The 21,720-nt window shown below is 41.6% G+C and overlaps 1 protein-coding gene across 3 annotated transcripts in view; it reads left to right on the plus strand.

The window, feature by feature from the left end:
* The first annotated feature begins 34 nt into the window (after positions 1 to 34).
* Positions 35 to 21,720, plus strand: part of Orc1 (origin recognition complex subunit 1) — a 30,301-nt gene continuing 8,615 nt past the window's right edge. The window contains exons 1-10 of one of the 3 annotated variants that reach the window (XM_021247976.2): positions 35 to 158; positions 4,977 to 5,076; positions 5,681 to 5,808; positions 7,618 to 7,796; positions 9,108 to 9,417; positions 16,967 to 17,327; positions 18,250 to 18,354; positions 18,900 to 19,095; positions 20,534 to 20,631; positions 20,911 to 21,012. In XM_021247976.2, coding sequence (XP_021103635.1) covers positions 4,982 to 5,076; positions 5,681 to 5,808; positions 7,618 to 7,796; positions 9,108 to 9,417; positions 16,967 to 17,327; positions 18,250 to 18,354; positions 18,900 to 19,095; positions 20,534 to 20,631; positions 20,911 to 21,012 — 1,574 coding nt within the window. In that variant the 5' untranslated portion in view covers positions 35 to 158; positions 4,977 to 4,981. Of the gene's footprint in view, positions 507 to 4,976; positions 5,077 to 5,680; positions 5,809 to 7,617; positions 7,797 to 9,107; positions 9,418 to 16,966; positions 17,328 to 18,249; positions 18,355 to 18,899; positions 19,096 to 20,533; positions 20,632 to 20,910; positions 21,013 to 21,720 lie in introns of all 3 variants that reach the window. The other 2 variants (XM_004869246.3, XM_013067242.3) reach the window with 2 other exon arrangements.

Consider the following 21,720-nt stretch of genomic DNA (forward strand, 5'->3'; position numbering starts at 1 on the left):
GGCAGGCTGTGGTTGGTGACGCCTCGCGTAGACAGCTTGGGGGCGGGGCTACGCCCTTTGGCGCGAAATTTTCTTTTCTCTACTTTCCAGTTCCAGCTGGGTATCAGCTTTGGCTACTGTCAGCGGTCGGTGGCTGTTAAAGGAGAAGTCCAGCTCGGGTAGGTTGGAGTTGCTGCAGCTACCACAGATCCCGAAGCAGAGGCGGTGGGAAACGGAGGGCCTGCGACCAGCCCGCGGAAGGTTCGGCCCCTTGTGAGTGTGGCGGCCCACGGGGCCAAAGGGGCCCCGAGCCTCTAGAAGTGAGGACGTTATTCTCGGCAGACTTCGCTCTTTGCTCCCTTCAGCAGACGTGCACCGAGCGCCTGTTCAGTGCCTGGCAGCGTTCTAAAGCCCGTCGGGAGCGGTCTTTCCCACCTCGCGGTTTCTAAAAGGCTTCTCGCTTAGCCTGGCACTTGAGAGTTTGCAGTGGATGCAGTGGATCAGCTGGAAGCCCGCAGCAGAGAAGCGTGAGCATTCTGACCCCGGCCCACTGACGCCCTGGAATGGTCTTAGCCTTTTCTTCCATCTCCCTTGCCTTTGAAAAGCACTCGCATCATTTTCTCCTGAGCCATAGCGTAGCAAGCTCCACCTGGAAGGCGGAGCAGATTTATTACCACATTTTGCGTGTGTAGTGATTGCGCCCAGAGAGACTTGTCTGGGTCGCTTTTTGTGACTAAGGGGCCCAAACTCCTACCTAGTTCTTATTTTCTCAGGATAATCTGTTCTTAACTGCTGGACTCCTATCTACCTTCTTCTCGGTAGAGAAGTGCACTGGCTCCCTTTCTACTTTTCAGCCTTGAACAGAAGGACCTTCTGTTGTGATAGTTGAGGAAAAGCACCGGACTTAGAAGAATGAGGTGCAAGATTCTACTGCTTGTGAAACTACAATGATTAGATCTGATTTCAGCTGTCAGTAAAATACCAGTAATAGTGCCCTCTCTGCTGTATTAGGTGGTTTGTGTTTGTCCAACGTGAGAGCATGCTTTACTAAGTGTCTCAGCAACAGTTTTCAATTGTAGGGCCATATTCGGACTTTAGAAAGTTTGTGGATTCCCTAAAATGGAATGGAACATTTTGCACAGATTGTGAGTTCCATAACCTCAAATTATATTCAAAAAGTAAATAAAATTTCTGTCCCTTACAGATAAATCAAGAGAAGGGAGGGTAGATTTTGCATTTTCTCACTTAATTATTAATAGAATAGTGCGGGACACAAAATAGGTGCTTAATAATATTGGTTGAATAAAAGGAAGATTCTGTTATCTTCATTTTGTGGGCCCAGTCTACTTCTCATTCAGCCTGATTTACTGTAATAAGCCACCAAAAGCAAGCTCTTTCGGGCATAAAATAACATCATTCAATATGAGAGCGTGTTGTAAGGGGAAGTAATTAAGAACACAGTCATTGGAATATAGCTGTTCAGGGTTTGAGGTTGTTTGGGCTTTTTTTGTTTTTTGTTTTTTGGACAGGGTCTCACTGTGTAGTTCAGGCTGGCCTTGAACTCACTATGTAGCCAAGGCTGGCTGGCCTCAGTCTCCTGAGTGCTGGGATCACAGGCGTGTGCCACCACGCCCAGCCAGGGTTTGAGTTTCTAAGGCTGAGCCATCCTATGTAATATTGGACAAGTTATCATCTTGAAGTGATAATATTATCTGCCTATCATTTAGCAAATATTTATTATTGAGCACCTCTTAGGCGTTAACATTGTTCTAACACTGTGTTAACATTGTTCTAGGATTGATTATTGAAAGAAATAAGATAAATATATGGAGTTTTGGTTAACCTTCTGTCCTACTGATTCAAATATTATTACAACTCCCTTATCTGTTTCCCTGAGGTGTGGCTCCTGAGCTGGGTGGTATGCATATTCCAGATGTCTGGTATCTATGGCACCAAGATCCTCCTGTGGGTATCTCCTAGAAGCCAAAGCCTTCAATAGGCCAAATCAGGCCTGCCTTTCCAATCCATTCACTATTCTTGGGAATAGTAAAGGCTGATGGCGGATGAGGTGAAATGCTAGAGTGGGGATGAGAAACAGCTATGAGCTCATTGAGCTGTGTATTTGTCCCTTATATCGTTTATGTATTTTTCTGTAGGTATGTCATTCTTTTACAAAAAGTTCAAAATATTAGTTCTTCCAAAGAAACAGCACAAAGGAAATCATAGCCAATATAGGCCTTTTATACCTTTGGCATCTTAATATCTTTAGCTTAATATTTTGTGAGGTTTTCGCCACATTGTTATATGTATAGATGGAATTGATTTCATTTCATTGCTGTATACTGTTGCTATGAACATTCTGGTTCATGTCTTTTGAGGATATGTATGTATTTCTGTTGGAATTGCTGGGTCATAGGTATGACTATGTTCAGAATTTGTTTTTTTAAAAAGTTCAATTTTCTGATGTGGTTGTACTAATTTACATGCCCTTTGGTGGTTTATGAGAATTCTGTCTGCTCTACATCCTCACCACATTTACTATTGTCCTGATGATTTTTAAAACCAGTTTATTTTTTTCTGTCTTCCATTCATTTGCTTATTTTGTGCCAAATCCTGACCTGGATCCAGTTATGAGCAACATAGACACACTCCCAAGCACCTTGGTCTTTGGAAGTTAGCATTCTAATGTGGGAAGCACAATAAATAGTAAAGTAATATAATGGTCAGTTCTTTGATGATAGAGTGATGTAATGGAAAATGACCCAGGGGGTGGGTAATGTTCCCATAGGTGTTCAGTGAAGTCCTCTCTGAGGAGTTTCATTGGAGCTAAATCTGTGCCAGCCCCGCAGAAATGCAGAAGAGAACAGCAGCTGCACAAGTCTGAGGACACTGACAGCCTTCTCTCTTTGAGGTTTGGAAAAGCAGGCATGGACATAGAATGATACAGGAAAGGCATATTACATGGTCCTGGTTCTTCCAGTCACTCTGCCTCCACCTAGGGCAGTGATGGGAACCTTTTAGAGCTTTCAGTGATACAACAGCCTCCTGCAGCATGCATGCCATAGGTTCGCCACCACTGATCTAGGGCGGATCATTCATGTACAGCTACGTTACTTTTCACTGAGCACTGTCCATGGCCCCCTAGAAATCGAAAGTTAAATTTTACTTTGGCTTAGTTTTTAAAGGAGGATGACTGTTTTTTTGTTTGTTTGTTTGTTTTTTGTTTTGGTACCAGAGATTGAACTCTGGACCTTGTGCTTATGAAGCAGGTGCCGGGGATGCCTGTTTTAATAAGCTAAAATAGCCTGAGTTTAAGAGGATTGAGAGTATGGATTTACTGCTTTATTAATATCTACTAATTATTCAATATTCAGCTCAGGAATCCCTCTTTCTCTCTGAACAGCTGCCCAGATTTCCTCTGGGCTCTTTGTGCTATTAGTTTTCCTTTACTGCATTTGTGTGTGTTGCCACAGACCAGCTGCAGTCGATGTAGGGTAGGAAGGGGAGAGGTCTCGGGCCGGCGAGTGAGAAAAGAACCGTCGCAAGCAATGTTCAGGTTCCCTCTGATAAGTCTCAGGGTCTGATTTATTTTTATATCTTTAAGCAATAGCTAGGAGGCATTGGGCAGAACATGTTTACATTTTAGATTGCCTTAGCAATTTCTATGGAAGTAAAGGTTATTTTTTGCTAAACAAAGTACAATTCCTCTAAGCTGTTTCATTTCATTGAACGTCACGAATACATATTTAAAAATTACAATTGTCCCCTTATTTACCCACACCTAAACAGAACAGAAAGTAACTTAATCAAAATCTTTATATCAGCGGGGATACAAGCAAGATTTAATCAACTAAGTGTCAAACTTGTGGTCACCAGCTGGCCCTTGAGAAACTGCACAATGGTTAATATAGTTTGTTATTAGCTCTCTACCTCTCTATACCTCTATTTATCTTAACTAACTGTCTTTTGGGTTCATAGTTCATGAGCAGGAGATATTTTCAGCACTGTGAGAAATATTGAATAACTTGCCTCCTTAATGTATTTACCTGTCCCAACTTTCTATTTCTTATTTCCCACTATTTCTTACATCTAAAGTCTGTCCTATCAACCTCTTCATAAGACCCCTTTAGTAATAAGAAGGTCAGCAATAAGAGGGGTGAGTTATAGTAGTGGGAAAACAGAGGGAGTTTCAGGAGAGGTTTCTTTAGAAGTGGATGTGGCAATAGAACTAAGAGAAACTGGAATTTTGGGACTTTTGAGCCAGATCAGATTTCAATACATCATTGCCAATTTGCCTTATGGAGAGTTTGTTAGTCACAAACACAATGATTCCTGTGACCAGAGTAACAATTTTAAACATTATGGCATGAAAAAAATAAAACATGAGGGTACGATGTGTTCCACCCTTCTTTTCCCCAAGCTGGAACTTTGTCAAGCAGCCTTGGAGGTCGGTTGGGCTTCGCCATCGTGTGTGGGTTGAGACATGGTCTAGCTATGTAATTCAAGTTGGCATTGAACTCACTATGTAACTCCAGGCTGGCCTTGAACTCCCATGCTCCTCTTGCCTTAGCCTCCTGATTGCTAGGATTATAGATGTGAACTACCATGCCAAGCTCCTGGGTTTATATTTTATGCCTATCCATAACTAATGGGAAACATTTCACATTGTTAGATGTTTCATGTCTGTTGTGCCTTTTTCCTAGTAAGGATTTCCAAACATTTATAGTTTATTTTCTTATGTATTATTTCTGTGTGCAAGATTAAATAAAGCATAGCACAAGATGTATATTGCTGATACTAAATTGCCTATGTTTAACCTTCATCAAGCCTGACTGTTTCCCTGAAGGAAATGTTATTGAATAACTTCAATAACAATGTGTGAGATTAAAGCAGGGACAGCTGGAAAAAAAAAGAAGGCTGAATTTATGAAAGGCAAGACTGTGTCTTAGAACCCATGTGTGTTGCCATGGTAACTCAGAGTGAGGGCTCTTTCACAGGAACCATGGCATCCTACAACACAAGGCAGAAGACCAGAAAAACTTATTCATGGGTTGGCAGGCCTTTGCTGGATCGAAAATTGTCCCACCAAACCTACAAGTGAGTAATGGGGCACTTTGGTTGGACTGGCAAAATTGCTTTTCAAACTTAACTGTTCATAACTTTGTGTCCAGTCTCTTCTAGTTACTCCAGATTGAAGACCAAGGGAGGGTAGATATGTATTGAATATAAGGAAGGGTTTTATCTGATGTAAGCTTTTGTATGAGTAGTGATGAGGGCAAAGTTATATGGGTTAGTTATTTTCATATGTGCAATAATGTCATACCTATTTAAGCTGAGTTATTTGTAACTCTTCATGCTAATAAAATGAGAGATGTTGTTATTGTGTCTTTTCTAGCTGCACAATTTTGATACTAGCACTGGGCATCTTTCCAGCCTGAGAAAACCTTTGTCAAAAACTGAGAGAAGTTAGGGTCGTATTAACCCCTCTAGATTCATTGTTTGTGCAAAAATAATTCATTTGACCCATTTTGTCTCCTCTTACATATAGCTTAGTATGTTGGTTTCCCAGTCGGGGAGTTAGTCAACCTAGAGGAACTATTTAGGGAATTTCTGTTTAAGGAACGCTTTTTGGTTCCACAGGGTCTAAAGATCTTTTCTCACCCTAAGAGATTTCCTTACAAGTTTCTCTGTTACTTCCTAGAGAAATATCTGTGAAAATAGAAGGCTGTTCAACTCAGACTCACATCCAAGTTGGACAGTTTGTGTTGATTGAAGGGGAAGATGATCAAAACCCTTATATTGCAAAATTGATTGAATTGTTTGAAGACGGTGAGTTTGCGGCTGGAGTGAACAGCCTTCCTGGTCAGGGATGATTGGGAAGTGAGGTGGAGGGTGGCTGCCATCACTGTATTCACAGCAGCAGATAGAGCCCGTTGGCCTGTGAGGTGGGATTGCACAAGCACTAGCTATTCCTTTCCATCTAGAAAACTTGTGCAATCACCAGAGTAATATTGGGTAAAATGGAACTGGAGGGCTTAGGAATTTTGCTTTTGCATTATTTTTAGGAGTAGGTGAGAAATGGCCACGAAGGCAGGATTTAGGGGATGGAGAGAAAGGAAGAGTTTGAGAAGAAGGGAGAAGAAAAAAAAAAAAAGATTTGTATTGTACTAGACATATAGCCTTTAATTTGGGCCTGTGGAAGTAGTAAATTTGACAAGTGCAACTTCATTTCAAGGGAGGAGGTGAGTTGGATTAAGAAGGTGTATCAGTTGGTGTTTAGTCTGGAAAACAAAAGCACTTTAGGTGTTTTACCCATAGGAACTTGGGTATGAGGTTGGAAAGGAGGAAAGAAAATGTGATGTCTCTTAAGAGATCAGTAGGCAAGAAGAGCGAAAGCCTCCTGTGATGTGCTGAGCTTCGAACCTCTGAAAAAGAAGATCCGGAGTGCACTGGAGGTGGAATAGGGCAGAGTTCCAAAGGGAGGATTAAGAAGGAAAAAAAGCAATTTGATTGTTTTTTGTTTTTGTTTTTTGGTACCGGGGAATCAAACTTGGGACCTTGCGCTTGCGAGGCAGGCATCCGAACCACTGAGCTAAATCCCCGGTCCTGTTTTTGGTCCTATGTCATTCAGGCTGGCCTCGAACTCACTGTGTAGCTCAGGTTGCCCTCAAGCTCAATTTGAAACTACACAAAACTGCCTCTAGGTATGTGGGAGAGGAATGACCTGTGTGAGATAGTTTTGTAGCAGTTTGCATGCCTAACAGAAGAAGCTAGATTGCAAGTTCCAGACCAAAATAAGCAACTTGGTGCGACCCTGTCTCAATAAAAATAAAGGCCTGGGATGTAGTTCAGTAGTAGAGCACTTGCCTCACCTGAGCAAGGCCCCGGGTTTGATCCCCAGTACCACGACATAAAAAGTGAAAGAAAGAATGGAGAGACTGAGTTGCAAAGATAGGGGAGATAGTCAACATGGAGAGAAACTGCATCAAATTAGTGTCCACTAGGGGGAGCACAGTAGCAGTGCGTGATTCTGTGTACATGTGGAGTGGGCGCTCCACTGGATGGCTTCCTTCTCTCTGGAGGGTTAAGAAGGGGCATGGCGATGATGGTATTATTGAGTATAGGAACATTTGCTTGGTTTACAGTGATATAAATGGTATAATAATACAGTCGATGATTGCAAACATGTTTCCAAGAAGTCATCTTGCTGGTTGCAAGATGTTGCTGGTGGCTACTCTAATTCTTGCTGAGATTTTTTCCCCTGTAATTTGATGCCTTCTTTTTATTCACTAATTTGCAGAACTTATCCACTGATAATTTGTTTTGGGGCTGTGATTGGAGTAGCTCTTTTCAAATACTTTCAAATTCCTGTGTCTCCTGAAGACACAATTTCAAAGTGGAACATGGGTGTGGTATTGAGTCAGATGGCTGCTGGATGGTTCTGTGACCTCTGACAAATTACTCAAGGTCCCCGAAAGTTAATTTCTTTGCCTTTGGTGGCCATAGCACCAACTTGAATGGTAATTATGAAGATTAAAAATAATGCATATTGAGAGCCTGGCACAAAGTTGCGCACATAGGAGCTGCTAAATACAATATTCTTACATTTTCTTTTTCCTTCCCACTGAATCATCATAGATTCCAAACCTTGCTCTAGGAAATGTGCACGGGTACAGTGGTTTATCCGATTCTGTGAAGTTGCTCCCTGCAAACAGCATTTCTTGGGCCGGAAGCCTGACGCACAGGAGATTTTCTGGTATGACTACCCTGCCTGTGATGACAACATTAATATTGAGACCGTCATTGGCCCTGTTCGGGTAGGTGGTGCCTTGATCGTGGGTTCTATCTTGATTCTGACTTCTACAGCCTCCCTAGCTGCATGACCTCAGAAACATTATTACTGGCCCTAATTTGCTCCATGGGGAATTAATTCTTTTCTGTTATCTCTGCCTGCCTGCTTGTTTCATCTAAACAAATACTTATTGAGAGCACATATCGTGTGTTAGCCTCCTTGAGGAAGTGACATCTGGGTTATGACCTGAGGGATGAGCAGGAATTAGCAAATGTGTCTCAGTGGGAAATTATATTTAGCTGTGATTGTGGCAGCCATAGAGCATTGTGAGGCTGAATATGCTTTGTTAAATGAGGATGTCACCCTGAGTAAATCAGCACAAAGAGTGCCAGTTGCTATAGGAAAATTTATGCTCAGGGATTTTATAATAAATCAGCTAATGAGCCGCTTGTTTATAGGCTGAAGTGGGACACTGATGTGGAGACTAAATATTTGTTTATTCCTGCAGCTTCTTTGGGTTCTCAAAGTGGAGGTAGATTGTGATGTTGAAGTGTGGCCTTATGGTGAATAAGTGGTTAGTTTAATGGTGGAGCAGAGACTTTAGTCTCTCATGGCTATATATAATACTTACATCTGGGTTAAATAAATGAAGGAGAGAAAGGCAGATGTAGTAGTTGAAGCAGCAGAATAGCTAGCTTTGGAAGGGTACAGGGAAGGGGGTGTGTAAACAGGAGCATGCTGATGAGAATGAGCAGGACTGTGAATGCCAGGCTCCACTAGTGGTACAAGGCCACTTGAGCAGCCCTGAGCAATCTATACGTAAGATGGGGCCAGACTTCACAAGACAGTGAAAAGTCAGTTCGTATCATCTGACCTTACCGCATGGGGAGCCACTGTTGACTGTTGCACAGAGGAGCATGTTTAAAAAGTTTTTGTGCAAAAATTTGGCCTATCTGAATAGAGTGATTTGGAAAAAAAGCCACACAGAGTATAGATATTACCTAGGGGAAGTCTGGAAATTATCTAGGACTGAGATAAAATAATCTAGGGCTTTAGTAGGAATTAATAGGTCAAACCAGTGAACATTTGAAAAAGGACATGAAGGGAATAATGTATTGTGTATAGTTCACTGACATCTTTGAAACTACGTATGATTGAGTAAATGCTCCCTATTTCTACACATTGCTGTGCTGCGTCTGCGCCTCTTCTGTTTGGAAAGGTAATGCTTCAGATACAGGTGTGAGAGCAAGTGGCTTCTAATCATAGCTTTGTTGGAGTCTCCCCTGGCTGGTTTCGCCCTCATCTTTTCCCATTTCTCTATACATCCTAAATTCAGGTCGTGGCTTTAGCACCAGACGAAGTGATACCGATGGATCTGAAAAATGAGAAGACATTCTTTGTGAAACTATCTTGGAATGGAAAGAAGTTCAGACCACTTTCCCCAGAACTATTTGCAGAGTTTGATAAACTACAAGGAGAGGGCCCCAAGTGCCAGAAGCCCAGGACTAAGAATGCAGAAAGCCCTTCTTGGTGCACAGCAGAAAATGTGGCCAAAAGGATTGAATCCAGACATTCTGCATCCATACCTTGCCAAATCCCCACCCATCCTGCCATCCCCACTGCAAGGAAGAAGCTGGAGTTTCGCAGTAAGTGTGGAATGGGTCATTTGGGCCATACTGGGGCTAAAGGAACATGATAAAATATTCATTGATTTGAGAGTTTTGTTGTTTTTTTTTTTTTTGGTACCGGGGATCGAACTCGGGTCCTTGTGCTTGCTCAGCAGGCAGCGAAACCACTGGGCTAAATCTCCAGCCCGATTTGAGAGTTATTTAGTGTATCAGTAGGCCAGGTATTGATTGGACACATTAAAATATAGATAACATGCATTTTATCATTTTAATCATTTTTAAATGACATTAGGGACATTTTTGTGAATTTGACTACTTTTGGTAATTCATATAAGTGGAATATACAGTACTATTTGTCCATTTGTGACTGGTTCACTTACCATAATTTCTTCAAGGTATATCCATGCTGTAGTATGTGTCAGAATTACCTTTCATTTTAAGGCTGAATGATATTCCATTTTATGTATGTATCACATGTTGTGTATCCATTCATTTCTCTATGGACACTTTTGGCCATTTAAATAATGCTGCTACAAAGAGGGATATAACAAATATCTCTTAAATCCTACTTCTAGTTCTTCTAGATCATATGATAATTCTTTTTATTTTTAAGGAGCTTTTATACTGTTTTCCACAGTAGCTGGTTCATTTTACATTCCCACCAACAGTGGGATTTAACTCAGTGGTTCTGCCACCTGCCTTGTGAGTGCAAGGTCCCAAGTTCGATCCTCGGTACCAAAAAAAAAAAAGCATTACATTCCCACCAACAGTGTATGAAAGTTCCAGTTTCTCCATATCCTCACCAAAGCTTATAATTTTTTTGACATTAGTAGCCATTCTTTTTCTTTATTTTTTATTTTTATGGTTTTTTGAGACAGGGTCTCGCTATGAGTTCATACTGGCCTTGAACTCACTATGTAGCCTAGGCTGGCCTTGAACTCACAGGAATCCTCCTGCCTCAGCCTCCCAAGTGCTGGGATTATAGGCCTGTGCCACCAGTAGTAGCTGTTCTAATAGATATCTCAGTGTGATGGATCTCTGCCTACTGTTCTTCCTCTTCTCCCTTCCCCTCCACCCCCCTATTCCCCTTCCTCCTTCCTCCTCCATTAAGAGCCAGGTATAGTAGCATATGCCTATAATTTCAGTACTCAAGAGGCTGAGGCAGGAGGATCATGAGTTTGGGGACAGCCTGGGCTCTACAGCTGGTTTGAAGCCAGCATTTTCTATGGTGATATGTTTGAAATTTATTCTTGGTAATTTAAAAATATACAATAGATTATTATTCACTGTAGCTACTGCTGTGTAATCAATCTCAAAAGTTGTTCCTCTGTCAAGCTGAAACTTTGTACCCATCGAGCAGCAGCTCCCCCTTGTCTTCCTCTAGCCCTTGACGACCATCATTCTATTCTCTACCTCTGTGAGTTCAACTTTTCAAGATTGCACATACACGTGAGATTGTGTGGAGTCGTCTTTCTGTGTGTGGCTTATTTCACTTAGCTAAATCTTCTGGCTTCATCTTTGTTATCTCATTATTGTGGCTTTGATGTGCAGCTCCTTAATGATGAGTGCTGCTGAGCCCCAGAATGAGCTGTTTCTTCAGGAGCCCTGCGACAGAGATGAAATTTCTTCTAGGTCATCTGTGGAAGAGCTAGAAACACGTGCATTTTAAAATTCTTAATCTGAACCACAAGGTCCTTCCCATATTTCATAATTTCATTTCTTCTTCAGGAAAAACTCTGGTTCCTAGGAACAATTCTGATGCACATAAAATAGTTCTATAATTGCTATACCAATTTCCCTACCAGCAGTAAACTCACCAAGTAAAGTTCAAAATTGATTTTGGTTCTGTATGCTTTTAGGATATATTCCACAGTGTGAAGAAAGATACTTTGGTTAATTTTCTTCTGACAAATTATTATTGGTGATATGCGGTTTGGTTCTTTTATTTGTATTTCATTTTAGGGCTTTTCTCATTTCAGTTTTGAAACATGTGAAACATTAATGCAAATTCAAACTATTGAAAAGAGATGTTGTCAGAGAAGCCCTTCTCCTTTCCTTACTCTGCCACCCTGTTTGCTACCTCCGCTTCCGTGGGTAATTACTTTTTGATTCATTATATTTATGAGCAGGTATATATGCATAGATGCATGCCTGCAATGCCAAGAGTTTTTCTTTTCTTTTGTTTTTTTTTTTTCAGTAACAGGGATCAAACTCGAGTCCTTGCGCTAGCACAGCAGGCGGTGGAAACCACTGAGCTAAATCCCTGGCCCTTGCATGCCTGAAATGAACCTGTATTTATCTTTATTTTTTTGTTCTTCCCCAGGAGGATAGCATGCTGTGTACATTCCTTTCTAATATGCTTTTTGCCCTTACAGTGTATCTGAATGTCACTCCATGGCTACACTGAGAGCTTGGCTCATCCTGTTATACATCATTAATCATTTTGAATTTTTTTGTGGGTATATGCCAAGTTCTTCAAGTATAAGTTATTTGTATTTTAAATTTTTTATTTATTCCCCTATTCCTGGGGATTGTACCTAAGGGCTTTGGACTGAACTTATATCCCCAGCCCTTTTGAAAATTTTTTCTTCTGAGACAGGGTCTCTCTGAGTTACCAAATTGCCTATTGTAATAGTTACTTTTCCATTGCTGGGACAAGATACCTAACACCTGAAACTAAAAGCAGGAAAGGTTTATTTTGGTTTAGGGTTTCAGAGTGTTAGGCCATGGTAAGTTGGCTCCAAGGCAGAAACAGCATGGTGGGAGGGCATAGCAAAGGATAGCTGCTTACCCCATGGCAGCCAGGAATCAGAGAAAGTAGGGAGAGGCTGAGTACACAAATACACTCTTCCAGGTTATGCCTCAGTGATCCAGTCGCCTTCCAAAGGCCCCACATCTGAACATGTGAGACTTACGGGGGACATTTTAGATTTAAATCATAACACCCAGGCTCTCTTGAACTTGTGATCCTTCTACCTCAGGCTTCCAGCGTTCTGGGATTATAGGCATGCAGTACCATACCTTGCTTAATTTTTAAACTTTTAAATTTTTTTTCTTGTTTGTGAAAGCTGTTTTTATTTTTGATAGCTCCTTTGTACAGTATGTGTTTAGGAGCTGAATATAAATGTACAAAACATTTGGAAAATGAAGATGGAAAAAAGCTATTAAAGAAATAATTTGTACTATCATCTTCAGAAATAATTGCAGTATTATTTGTTGGGAATGCAAGACTTGGAAACTTAAGGCAAGAATTTCAATTCAATACAGTTACATAGTTAGAAGAGGGAGGATCTAGTGAAAATATCTGGATGAGTTATTTTGACAGAAAGATGAGAAATGAATTGAGGTATGAGGGAGGCCAGGATGTTGGGGCATATTTATGTTAATCTAGATATGCATTACCCCACTATCTACCAAAAAATGATTAATTTTTGCTTCATGTTCAAAGACCTTTAAGATCTGTCTCTAGATAACATTTAAGGTCGGTTTTATTAAAGTATAATTTACTGTAAAATTTCCCTTTTGGAATATCCGAATAGCATAATGAGATATCTTGAGCATAAGACCCAAATCTAAACATGAAATTTGTTTCATATGCCCCCCATATACCACCTAACCAAGGTAATTTTATATAGTAGTATTTGTAGTGTGCCTGTATTTTGACTATGACCCATTACATGAGGTCAAGTGTTGAACTTTCTGCTTGTGGTTTCATGTCAGTGTGCAAAAAGTTTCAGAATTTGTAGCTTTTTAAATTTAAGATTTATAAGTCTTTAGAAGTACATAGATTTGTATAATCATCATTATAATTGGTTTTGCCCCAAAATGTTTTTATGGCTTTTTGTAGAAACCCCACCTCAGCCCTGGTACCCACTAATGTACTTGCTGTCTCTAGAGTTTGTGTTTTCTGAAATGTGTTGGAATCAGTCTGTGAGTCTGAATCCTTTCACTTAGCATCACATATTTGATAGTCAACCATTTTGTCATGTATTGGTAATTTGTTCCTTTTTATTGCTGAGTAATGTTCCATTGAGTGAATATACCAATGCATATCCATTCCCCCTGTAAGGACATCTGATTTGTTTCTAGTTCGGGGTGATTATGAATAAAGCCACCATGGCTATTCAGACACAGGCACAAAATGACACTGAGTCTTGTCTGTCCCTGTCCCCTCATGTATGTGATTCCAGAGAATTGCCCTGTGCTTAGAGTGTTCGCCTCTCTGCCTTAGCTCATAGCTATCCTCCTCTGTTCTCACTTGCCTCCTTTCCTTCCTCTTTTATCTCTTGAGATTTTACCATTCTCCAGTTCTATCTCAAAAGCTATCTTCCTTAGCCCTTACGTGCTTTAGCCACATACTTTACTCATACTGTAGCTACTTCTGCCTGTTATCTTCCCAGTTAGACCAGAGTGTCTTGTAGGTGAGGACCAGGGCTGTTTCTTTTAGCTTTTGTCTCCTCCTAGCATCTGGCACAGACCTTGGCTCTTCAACAGCTCAGTTGTATCTATGAATGGAGGATTGGGGTCCTTAAAGCCTTTGGGACTGGTGAGAGTGAAACAAGTCTCAGGATCCAGACGATTGTCCCCAGGGATCCCTTTTCTAATGTGGGTTAAGAAGAACCTAGGCCTCAGGGCTGGGGATTTAGCTCAGAGGTGCCACCACCTGCCTTGCAAGTGCAAGGTCCTGAGTTCCATGCCCGGTACCAAAAAAAAAAAGAGAACCTAGGCCTTGTGTTACTCCATGGCATTGCTAGTAATTCCTTCAAATGGAGGATGTACAGTGTTACAGTTGGTTGAGAACTGCTCGGGTAGATTATTTCAGGTAAATGTGGTTGCTGCTAGTTGGGAGGCTGAAGCAGGACAATTATAAGTTCAAGGACACCCTGGGCAACATTGGAAGACCTGTCTCGAGAAAAAGTTGATTTACAAGGAGGAGCTAGGCGTATAGCTCAGTGGCAGAGCACTTCTGTAGCATATGTGAGGTCTTGGGTTCAATCCCCAGCAAGAAAAACAGAAAAAATATTTTAAATAAAAATGAAAGTAACTGTTCTTCTAACCAGGAAAATTACTCATCAAGTTTAGGAAAGAGACAGAAAATGAATAGAGCTACATGGAGATCTTAAGGATACAGAGTAATTCAAACTCATGTCTTTGTATAACTTCATTGGGTAAATTTAGCAATGATTAGATAGGAGGTGTGTACATTGCTAGGTACGGTAGACTCTTGACTTATGAACTCAATTCGTTCTTGAGGGCTGGTTGTAAGTCAAGACTATTTTTCCCATAAGAAATAATGGAAATACCTATAATGCGTTCTGAACCTCCCAAAGCACCCCTTGACTAACCTTTTCATAATAATAAAGTATTGTGTAATGTGCATAATTTACCAGAAACACCAATAATTTTCCTAGTGTATTCACCAAAAAGTTATAAAATGTGCCTAGTTTATCAGAAACAATAATTTCATACTATACTGACCATTCAAGTTGAGATCTTTGGCTTGCAGGAAGAAAGGATGAAATGGAAGGTGGTTATTCTTTGGAAGGAGACTCTCCATCCATAAGAACATCAGGAATCTGGCTCTCTGGTGCCCTTTCTCTCTTCGGGAGAGTCTGTAGCCCACCAGGACCTGCTTCTGGCTCACTAGGTTTTAACCTTTTCAGAACTAAAAACTGGTCTAAGGTTGTCTGTTTCTGTCTTTTTTGTGACACTGTTCTGTAGTATGACATGACATTGTCATTAAGCAAGTGAATGCAACAGTTGGCTTTTTCTCTGGCTGGATGGGTCTTCTCTACAAATGTTTGTTGCTCTCCATTTTTTCAGGATTTTCTTTTTTTCAGAAGAACTTTGCTGCACTGATTGTTGATACTCCCTCTCCTCTTCAGAAAGCTCCTCAGCTGCCATTCTCTGTTGCTCAGCCAGAAGTTGCTGAAGTTCCGCTGTAGACACTTCCTCTGAGAGTTCCTCTACCAGTTCCTTAACATCACCACTGTCTACCTGTAAGCCTATGGACTCTGCTGTAGTGACAGTGTCATAAACCACAGGGTTAGTTGAAGGCTCAGGCTCCTCTACACAGCCTTCAAAGTCTCTCTCCTGAATAATTTTAGGTCAAATTTGCTTTAGGCAGATCTAAGTATCCTTAGGGAGACATTAGAAAGGATGTTGTAATGTTCCTTCCAGAATTCTTTAAGGGTTACATCTGTATCTGAGACCATCTGGAAGCACTTCAGGAACAGTTCCTTGGTGTATAGCTTCTTAAAGTTAGCTATAACCTGCTCGTCCATAGGCTACAGTAGAGGAATTGTGTTAGGTGGCAGGAACTCAACTGAGAGCTGTGGGAATTCTTCAGTCAGTTCTTCCAAATTTTATGAGTGAGCAGGAGCATTGTCCTTGAGGAGAATGTTGAGTGGTAAACTCTTGTCCATTAAATATTTCTTAACAGTAGGACAGAAAGCTTTGCTGATCCACTCAAGAAAAATGTACTCTTGTTACCTAGGCTTTTGCATTAGATCTCCACATGACCCCATGTTTTCTGAACACTCGAGGGGTCTCAGTGATAAACCAAGAGAGGCTTTATCTTGAGGTTACCACTCACATTGGCACATAGCAATAAGGTTAGCCTATCCTTCATAGGCTTGTGGTCTGGTATTTTTTTCTCTTCCTGGGTAATGTATATTCTCCTGGAATTTTCTGGAAGAAATGCCAGTTTCATCACAATTAAAAACTTGATGAAAGCAAAAGCCATTTCTCTGTGTCATCATTTTGAAGTGGTGTATGTAATTTTCAGCAGCCCTTTTATCAGCACTGGCTGCTTCACCATGCCTAGTTATGCTATGGACCCCAGTTCTCGCTTGAAAATCGTAAAGCCACCCCTTACTGGCACAGAATGTTCCACTGTTATCACCCATTCATGGATTATCCTTTACAAGAACTGTATTTATAGCCCTAGCTTTTTGACAAATTATAGACCTAGATAGGCTATAATCTGCTGTCTGCCTTTTGTTTATCCACACTAATAATAGCCTTTCTACCTCTACCTCATCTAACACTGTTGATCATGACTTACTAATTTGAGTTACACCTTTAGCAACACTACCTTATACAAATCTTTTCTCTGTAAGATTGTGGAGATGGTAGATATACATGCTGTACATATTATCAAGATTGGTCACACAAACACCATTCTCATATTTCTCCACAATTTCCTTCTTTTCTATTGTGATTACTTTCTTTACCTTCCCCTCCTTCCTTAGCTTCTTTTCTACCTTTTTGGTGGCCCTTTTGATAGCAGTAATTATACTGATTTATAAAGCATTGACAAAATCACATCCACAGACGTACATCTGGACTCAGACTGACGCTTCCGCACACTTATACTTTTTTGGCATCGTGAGTCTGTTTACAACTGCACAAACGGCCAGTATTTGGGTTGTAACTCAAGACTTTGGTCATAAATTAAAACTAAAATTCTGGTCATAACCCAAGTTTTTCATATGTGAGGCCAGTTATAACTCGAAGGTCCACTGTATAAAATTTGCACATTCTTTGTGATGTTTCTTGGGCTTAGGTTTCTCTAGGACACCTGATGCTAAGATATCCCAGAAGACTTCATGTGGCTCCTTGGATTCTCCAAGAAAAACTAAGCGGAAAGCAACCTTCTCAGAGACTACCTCACATTCTAAGAGACCCCAGCCAGATGGAATCAAGACATCATCTCCAGCTCTGAAAGCCCTAGAGAAAACTGGAGAGGTTGGACTCTTTTGTGCTGATGATAAGGAGTCACCTGAATGTCACATGATCCTAAGAACCCGAGTCTCAGCTGTGAAAACCACCTGGATTAGTGAGACAAATCTTACTCCTACCAGGGGGGGTCAGAGATCCTCGGCGGTGCCTTATGTGGACCTGAAACCAGAATACATCAAAAAGAGGTGACGAGGGACATTAATTAGAGTGTTCCATGGAGCAAATCCTTCCTGTGATGTGAAATATAGTAAAAAAACTTAAGAGAAATGGGTTTCAGAGCGTCACAGAATAACTGGGGAACTTTTCCAAAACACAGATTTCCTTTTTCGTTTGTTCAGAATACAGATTTCTAAGCCTATTTCCATACCTAGTGAATCAGATGCCAAGTGTTGTATTTTGAAATGTTCTTCAGTGATTCTTACATACTCTGCTGTTATTTGAGGATTGTTCTGTAGAAGAATATTTTCCAAACCTGCATCGCCTCATCACTGTTCTTGATTTCATTAGTCACTATGGCTTCTTGCCACATTTTAACAACCATTCTTTAAATCATTTTTTTTTAATTGGAAGCCATTCTCAAATATAGTAAAGGCAGATAATATATCCAGTGTAAACTTGGCAACCTGACACTAGATAATATTTATAGATAATAAGCTGTACAAATAAAAATGCAACCAGCAAGAAATCAGAGATTTCAGTGTTTTGTAAATAGAAACGCCCAATAGCTGGTGCATGATACGTTGTTCAGGAAATATTTTATACTGAATATATATCTACATTTCTGCTAATCTTGAGCCTGAGTGCAGATCTGTGGGTGCACCAGAAAGAAACAAAAAAAAGACAGGAAACTATGCCTGGGATTAGTATATTCTGGTCTGTAGCTGTTTGAGATGATGAGTCTGATTTCAGTAAGATTTAGACAAACTTTAATCTCTGAATTTGAGTCAAATTCCTATTATAAACTTTTTAGTAAAGTGTGCTTAACTCTGCAAAGTAGCTATAAAAAGAATAGGAGCCAGTCAGACCACCTGACTACCTTCTCATGCCTGTGGAAGGGTCCTAGGTGCCAAAACTGGTTCCTATAATGTGGTTGCAATTATCTTTCAGGGAGGCTAAAGAACCAGAAGCTCAGAATGAAGCTACCTCTATTTCCCATCGTGTCCGCAGAAAGAGTTCTCTCTTGACATTGAATCGGATTAGGCAGCAGCTTCGGTAAGACTGCTCTTTGACAGGCAGAGAAACCTCACTGGCACATGTGATATCTATATTTCTTCTGTTATTTGCCCATCTATCAGAATTCAGTTTTGACATAGCATGTCTGGAATTTTATATTAAGTTGCACACAAATACTACAGTTTCAAAGGGACAAGAAGTGCTGATCTGGGCTTATTATGTGCTCCCGGGGCCCCATAGACATAGTTCCCAGCGAGATGGTGGGGTGATATGCCTAATGATGCACTCTGATTCTGATAGACCTCAATTTGAATTTAGATTTTTGAATCTGTGAGCCTTGTGAAGGTCACTTACCCTTTCTAAGCCTCAATTCCTCATGTGTAAGATAGGAAGTCACAAAGTTGTTTGAGGGATTTAATGAGATAAACTTCCGTTAGCAGAGCGTCTCAGAAGAAGTGGAACAAATCCTATACTGCCTGGTGGCAGGAGAGACCATAATGCTTGTGATTTATACTGGCCTTGATGGAATTCTTGCTTAGGCTTGAACCCTGAATATCAGAAAGTAATATGTCCACACCATTCAGGTTTCTAGAAAATGATAAAAATGACCAAGAGGAGAAAGAATTCCTGCCATCAGCAGAGGATTCCGACTCCAGCAGTGAGGATGAAGAGGTTTGTGCTCCAGCCCGGGAGAGAAGAAATCCCTGCCGCACGTCCAGGAACCTGTGGCCTTTCTTGGTGCCATCTGTCCAGACACCCTCTAAGACACCAAAGAAAGCCGTAAGATCCTCAGGTTTCTTTTGCAGTGAAGCAGCCTCTTCTAGGTTAATGGGTGGGAATGCTGAGGTGACACAATAGCACAAATCTGTCCTATTCAATACTGTCTGGGCTGGAGCAGACCTAAATGAACCTGAGGACTGAAAATGAATCCAGTCTATGGTGACTTTAAAGTTCAAGTTTCTTTTAGGATCCAGGATCAGATGTCCAAGAGCTGAGCTTCCGGAGGGAAGTACAGAAACTGCCCCCTTGTCTTTGCCTTTCCCACAGCGAGTGCACCAGTGCTCAGTGGGAATTGAGCCAGCTTGGGTTGCCCTGTGTCGCATGACAAACCTGAGAAACTGGGAGTGTGGCTTAAGGTGTTACCGATGAATTGTGTAACAGTGAGATGGAAGCAAGGGTGTCTTTGCTCCTTAGGAGAACTTTAGTAAAACATTAAAAAGTATTAAGAAAAATGGTCTTGCTGTGTTCCGGTCTGTTTGACAAATGCTGGGATTAAACAAGTTAAACTGATGGAGCACCTTGTTATTCTGAACACAGTTGGGAAATGCTTAATTAGAAGCTGATCTCCATTTTTCCTTACAAGATTGAATTTAGGTTGAAGTCAAAGGAAAACATCCAGGGAAGGGAATTCAGTAGATGATATGTGAACCAGAGACCATCTTTACCTGGAATTCCTCAAACACGCATAAAGCTGCCCTTGCTCTGGTCTGATTGTCTCCTGCGTCCCACCTAAAAGAAAAGATTGTAGTCTGTGGGACACCTCAGCCTAATGAAAAGGAAGGTCAGAAGTCCTCTGGGCTCCTGCATGCCTTCTCAGTAAGGCTTTATTATTACTTTGTTGCTTTCCCCACAATTAATAGGTAGAACAAACCTTTTTAAATAGCCCTAGTGCAAGTGCTCTCTGCCTGGGGGAGAGGTGGAAAGACAACCATCACTGAATCACGTGAGGAGGAGAAGGAGGAGGAGGAGGAGGAGGAGGAGGAGGAGGAGGAGGAGGAGGAGCAGGCCTGCCCTAGCAAGCCAGCCATGAGGAAGAGAGGAGAATGGCTGTGAGCCCCAGCACTGGCCTTGGGGCTTAGCGCGCAACACTGTAGCGAGGCTTCTCCATAGTATGTTGGATCCGTTGAAGTTTTGAGCCAAACAAAGCTTGACCGTATTTTCAAGCCTAGCAAAAGATCTTAGGAATCAAATCCATTTTTGACTACTCTTTTACCCTGTCTCTGTGTACAGTAGTTCAGATTTCTTAAAAATTTCTTCTTTCAAGGTATAAATTAGAAAAAGGGGTGGAGCTTAGACAATGGAGAAGGTGTATGTGAGGTGGGAGGGGAGCTCATGGCGCCTTGTAGAGAAATTTGCCACCTCCATTCTTTTTACCAGATTACTATGATGGTATTTTATTTTGTTTCTCCTTCTGAATCCTGTTCTTTTTTGAATACAGCTCAAGCCTAGAACACCACATCGTGTCACTGCCAAGATCCGTAGCCGAAGCCTGGCTGCCCAGGAGCCGGCCAGTGTGCTGGAGGAGGCTCGGCTGAGGTAGTGCTTCTTGCGGGCCCTGTTCAGATAGTTGGGATGGGGGAGCTTCTGCGTTCTTCATGAGAAATACAGCGAATATGCAGGCACTGATGTTTATAATAAAAGAGCAAATTTTCAAGCAGTGTCTGGCTGAGCTAACATGGACAGGCTCAGAAGGAGTCACCGTAGTCTGCTGCCACCATCTTCCCAGGGATGGGAGGTTCAGTTGCTGGTACCTCTCATTTATGGTGCCCTTAGGCTTCTAAAGTCCTCCTTTTCTTCTCTTACCGCCAACTGTAGGCTGCATGTTTCTGCTGTGCCCGAATCTCTTCCTTGTCGAGAGCAGGAATTCCAGGACATCTACAACTTTGTGGAAAGCAAACTGCTTGACCAAACTGGAGGGTGAGTGATGCTGAGGCAGGTGGGGTAGTTTGAGGAGGAAGCCCCTGGTCTAGGTGTTTAATGTCTGCGGGATTAAGGACCTCACTGCTGAAGCTGACCACCTCTGAAGGAGCTTTTGTTGCCAAATTCCACAGGAGTAGGAATTCTGCCTTTCAGAAAAAATGAAACTGGCTGTATTAGTCACTTCAGTCACTTTCTCATCACTAGGACAAGATACCCAACATCCACAGCTTAAAGGTGGAGAGGTTTATTTTGGCTCAGGGTTTCAGAAGTTTCCAGTGTATGGTTGGCAGGCTCAAATGCAGAAACGGCGGGGTGGGTAGGCCTGCCGTGGAGGAAAGCTGCCAGTCATAGTGGCCAGGAGGCAGATAGAGAAGGGAGTAGCTGGGGAGGGAGATGCACCCTTCTAGGTCACGCCATTCCCCCATCTCCAAGCAGGCCCAACCTCTTACCTCTGCTGTACTACTGTACTCATCCATAGATGAGTCCACTCATGACCATAGCGCCTCCATGATCCAGTCTCCTTCCAAAACCCCCACCTCCGAATACAGGAGGCTGTTAGGGGCACTACCTACCAATGGGTAGGTAGTTTTGTGTACAGCCTTGCTTATGGGATGATTCTGTTTAAACAGACCCTACTCTGACCACCTCCCAGGGGTGATTCTGAGTGTCCCCACCTCCACATTTCAGGCATCTCAGCCCTTCCTG

This window comes from Heterocephalus glaber, unplaced genomic scaffold, assembly GCF_053883595.1.
Source record: "Heterocephalus glaber isolate CG9 unplaced genomic scaffold, H.glaber_assembly_v1.0 deba00001451, whole genome shotgun sequence".
Lineage (NCBI taxonomy): Eukaryota > Metazoa > Chordata > Mammalia > Rodentia > Bathyergidae > Heterocephalus > Heterocephalus glaber.